Below are 5,399 nucleotides of genomic sequence, written 5' to 3'. Positions count from 1 at the left end.
ATTTACACTTTGATTTTTAAATTATTTTACAATTCATTAGGACTTAAGTCATTTCAAACAGAAAAATGTGCAAAAGTTAATGTTGAAAATTTTTATTTCTATCTCTAGCATACTTGTGCAAAAAGATTTATTATTCAAACTGTAGCTAAATGTATTATTGTTAATGAGCATCCAATACTTACCCGGCGTAACGGGGTTAAACAAGGCAATGTTTGGTTGGTGACTTTGTATCAACAATACTTCGGGATCTGCAAGATAGTTGGCAGCTTTGAACATTTTCATGTAGTTGAAGTTCATGTCTCCGGCGACTACAACTGCACCGACATTATCTTCAAACTTGATTTTTCTCAGATCACCAATGGCTAGTTTTACTATCTGTAATTAATGTATTAATAATATTTCCTCAGTATTGGACCGTAATTGCTTTGAAGATATTCATAGTGGGGAACAGTATGAAATAAAAAATATACTAAAACTGTTAATTTTATTTCGATCTTTTGGAATGTCTTGTAAAATTTCTTTACGGATACGAAGGACAGGATATAACAAAGATGAGTATCATATAGATCAATAGAATTAAAAATTCTATAAGGAAAATGAAAAATTAGGGGTAACAGAAAATGAAAAGGGATAACATGAAAGACATTAAAACATAAGGCAGATGATACGTTTCGTTGGAGTACAACTTTTAAAGTGAAGTACCATCAAATTTATTTTTACAATAAATTTAATGGTCTCATTACTTTAAATCAAAACATATTAATTTAATTAAAAATACTATATATTAAAATTTTTAAAAAAATACACTGAATTTTAAAACCTCTGTACCTTCCCTTTCACATCACAACTCAAAAAGAAGAATATTGGGGACTGTTTATTTTTGATCAGGATATTCTTTACTAAATTTAATGCAGTTGAACAATCGTGGGATTTCATTAACTTTTAATGATTCTTGGGTGCTAATTATGAACTATTGTTTAGTGAATAGTTGTGACCATGGATTTTACTATCTCGAACCTGACTTTGGCATAAATTGGACATTAAATATTTTATAGACCTGCACAGTCAGTGCTAAGGAACTGCATATATTTACAGTTAAAATAAATTTAATGGTATCATTACTTTCAATTAAAATATTTTATTTTAATTACTATACCATATATTAAAATAAAAACAGTACATTTAGTACAAGAACCCAAGATGAGAAAAAAGTCAGTTATTTCACCTCAATTTTTGATTACTATAATTAAAAATATAATATAATTAAATACTTTATAGTAAGTTAACTTTCCTTTATTTAAAGTGCTGGCAGTCATATGTGCGTCTTATGGATCTAGAGATATATTTTTCAAAAATCAAACATTTTATACGAACAACTAGAAATTAGCAGTTTGAGAATTTATTTTGTCAAATATCATGAAAACTACAACTCCTACAAATATAAACGTTATAAACTATTTTATAGTAAATTTAACTACCTTTTATTTGAGTGCTGGCAGACATCTGTACATTGTATAGTTTCTGAAATAAATTTTTTCTAAACTCAAACTTATCGTTTGAACAACTGTAAATCAATTTATTTTAGCAAATATCATGAAAACTACTATTCCTACGAAGATAAAGGTAATAATACTACTATATAGTACGTCAAATCGTTCCTGAGATATAGATTTCTCAAAATAAATTAACAAACTACTAATCTTTCTGAAATGTTGTTTTAAAAAGCTATATCTCGAGAACTATTGGATGTAAATAGCTCTATTAGGACTAATATTTCAGAAAATTTACTCTTCTTTAAATGATGTTCTCTTAGATTTTCTAGTATTGGTGGTTTTTAAGATATAGAGCTCCGAATGAAAAATTACTGTTTTTTAAGGTTTTGAAACAACCGCCATTTTTATTCTCCCTACCTATACTTGGCAGACTCATCAGTTTTGACTAGTAGTTATACATAGTTTTCATTAAAGTAATAAAAAATTGGGGTGAAATAACTGCCTATTTTTTTCTTCTTGGATCTTGTACTATTCATTGTATTGTAAAACAGCTTTAGATTCCTATTCTCATGCATATTCCCATTAATAAAATTTTAAAAAAATCCAGCTATTTTTATTCAAATAATACACATTGTAGCCGAATACAATTAATTCAATATATGATACAATACAACGGTAACAACTGAAAATAAAAAATAATTTAATTTAAAAAAAAAATCCACCTACGAAATAACCCCATCCGTTATAAATGAGGTTCGGATTATCGAACGGAAAAAAGTATCGTCATATATTAAATACTTTGGAAGGAAGTAATGTTGCAAGACCAACGGTTGTGCAAGAAGATGATTCGGTCGGATTCAAGCTCGACCTCCAGATTTTTAATCAATTAAGAATACTCACTTTATGAGGCTGGGTTGTCCCCGGAGGCCTTCCGAAACCACAGGATTGGCTCACGTGCTACAGTAGCAGAATATGCAATTATCTGTGACAGCTATAGTTCAGACTAATTTTTATCCATTGCCTATATTAGATAAATTTATTAAATAAATTCCAAAACCACTTTACTCTGCTTAATCACCTTTATTTTGCCATTAATATTATTCTCTGCAGTCTTAAATCATGCACTATTAAAATTCTGTAAATGTATTACAATAGTATACAATTATTTAAGTAAGTTATTGCTAGTAGAGATAATTGCTTCTGCATTAACAACCTCTTTGGAATACAGATAACAGTGTCTGTTTAACTTACCTATTAGAGTTTGTGTGCAGTGTATCAATTTTCTTTCTTTACCTATCAGTTTGTCTATCTATCATCAATTCACCTGACTTTTATTACTGACTCTGTACATTTTCACCAAAGCAAGTAAAGTATCTTTTTTTTCTATAGCCCACATTATAATAGCAATATCAATCAACTTGTTCTAATATTTAATTACCTTGTATAATATTGTAATAATATCTACCCTTATTATTTATTATTTTTTTTTTTTTATCCAGAGCTCTGTAGGTTAGTTTTATTTGTAAAAATCGAAACGACTAGTATCTTTTAATTTTCTTATAAGATTTTTTTTCTATTGTTTCAGTATATATATATTTTTTTTTTTTTCTGTTTTATCATTTATCATTTTCCTGTAGTTTCTATATTTCATATTTTCTCCTATCTTCTATATTATTTATTTTTATATTAAATATTGATTTACTTTATTCTTCATTTTATCAACCATATTATAGTGCATGTTTACATTTTCCTTTTTTTTTTTCTCTCTCTTTCTCTTTCTCTTTCACCTATTATTTTATCTGTATTGTCTCATCAATTTACAGGACTATTTTAAATTTTCTATTTCTATTTTTATTTTTTTTATCGTCAACCAATACAGTATTTAGCTATCCGTAGAACCAAGCTTAATTTGGGCATAGTGTAAGGGCTTCCCTAGGACAACCAGGATGTGGCCTCAATTCGGGTGGAGCACCTTGGAGTTAGTAGCACAGTGCCTTACCCCCGAGCTATCCCACTCACATTTTCATTATATAAGAAAATAATTCTTCAGATTTATTTTCAACCTCGACAAACTTCCAATTCATTACAAAAGACTAATCTATGTGACTGTACTAAGGCCAGTATATACCGAGTTGAGCTTTGAGGCTCCACTAAACCTACGAATTCCTCTTGTATCCAATTCTTGCAATCCAAAATCCTCCTTACTTTGTCACAAATAAAATCATAAATAAAAACCTTAATGTTCCATATGTAACCGATCTAGTCCGAACCAGATATCAATCCTTCCAATATAAACTTCCTAACCAACCAACTTGTTTCTAACCTTGCTTTCTCATCTATTTCTGACAATCCTCCGAGGTGCCTGAAAAGAAGATGGGCTCAAGACCTTCTAATGTAAAAATGTTATTAGAGTGCTACTAATGGGTAGTTTCTTAAAACGCCTGTTTCACTTCAGTATAAACTTACAGTATTTTAGTATTTACTAAATTTGTTGTTAAGATATTATGTTAGTTACTTGCTTAAAATTTTAAAAATCAGCTGTTGTGTCGTATGTACGACCACTACAGAGAAACAGACAGGTAGGATAGCCTCAAATTACTACGAACAGCAGATATGCTAAAGAATTCATAATGTTGAATGTTTACACTCACCTCCTCGTCATGCAAGACATGGAATCCATGGTCTTTCAGTTCAGTGACTATTCCTTTTTCTAAGCCTATGACGTACACCTTCTTGTTGAAATTGACCTCCTTCAGATACCTCACAGCAAGATGCCCACAACTCATGACGTTTTCCTGAATACAATATAAAAATATTCAGATCGGTTATTAAAATAAACATATTCAAGTCTGTAAAAGAATAGAAAAAGAATATTTAAATGCTTTACTTCGATAAACAAAAAGTGATATAACCTCATTATTTCTTTTATGGGCATTTTATCATGCTGATAAAAAAGACCAGGATAACTTGAAAAGTATAAAAGAAAAACAATACAATTAAATACATCCTAATTAAATAGATATGGAGGAAATGTGATATCAGCAGAAAATTGAATATTATACTTCTTTTGAAACCCCCCATTTTTTATTTTTATATATTTATTTTTTATTGCCTTCCCTAAATTACATAAAATCCTTATTCTTGGCTTCGTAGGACACAGAAAATTATAATTTTCTGGCCATGTATTAGAATTATGTTTAATTTAATTTTGTAGCAGTATCGCCTACACTTAAATATTGCTATGCAAATCGTTTAGAAAAATTGCCAAAATTATGCAATGCCTTTATGCCTATCACATGACCAAATTTGGGGTCGGTAAAAAACCTTCAGATTCCTCTGTTCACTAATCATTTTTTCTTTTTTTTTTATCTAAGGTTTTGTTTTTAATTTTCGATAATCTTCAACAAGTTGTGAATATTATATTCAAATATTTATTTTTTTTTTATTACTCAGTTTTGTCCAGTTTGATAAATAAACATGTAGAAGTGTCAACATTTTTTTTTAATTTCACAGAAAAATCTCTACAAGCGTATTTCAGGAGTGCCACAAGATAATTTAATTTTTTCAACACATTACAAAAAAAAAAAAAAAAAAAAAAATTAATACAGCATTTACTTTGCACTGTTTTGTTTCTATTTTCCCACACTCAACCGGTTTAAAGATAAGTGTCACGACATTTTTATATTTTTTTCTAGTTCCACAAGTGTATCACGATTTTCTAAGACTCAAAGTGTGCTGTAAGGAAATCAATTTAGAAACCGCTGGAATAATGGAACCATAATCTACATGATCTTCTTTGTTCTTCTTGAAATTTATCAGTACTTTTTTTAAAAATGATTTTACATTTAAAAAAAAAAACCTTGTTTCACACTACAGTTTAGGAAAAATAGGAAAAAATTGGACCAA

The 5,399-nt window shown here is 28.9% G+C and overlaps 1 protein-coding gene across 1 annotated transcript in view; it reads right to left on the bottom strand.

The window, feature by feature from the left end:
• Window positions 1–5,399, bottom strand: part of LOC106688551 (chronophin) — a 17,623-nt gene that overhangs the window by 5,111 nt on the left and 7,113 nt on the right. The window contains exons 3-4 of the mRNA XM_014433059.3: window positions 4,145–4,288; window positions 183–375 (exon numbers count right to left, since the gene is read on the bottom strand). Coding sequence (XP_014288545.3) covers window positions 183–375; window positions 4,145–4,288 — 337 coding nt within the window. The remainder of the gene's footprint in view (window positions 1–182; window positions 376–4,144; window positions 4,289–5,399) is intronic.

Source organism: Halyomorpha halys, unplaced genomic scaffold (genome assembly GCF_000696795.3).
Source record: "Halyomorpha halys isolate HHAL.00 unplaced genomic scaffold, Hhal_1.1 Scaffold1154.1, whole genome shotgun sequence".
NCBI classification, from domain to species: Eukaryota; Metazoa; Arthropoda; class Insecta; order Hemiptera; family Pentatomidae; genus Halyomorpha; species Halyomorpha halys.
Note: the sequence above shows the minus strand (reverse complement) of the source record. Positions and strands in the feature narration are given on the sequence as shown.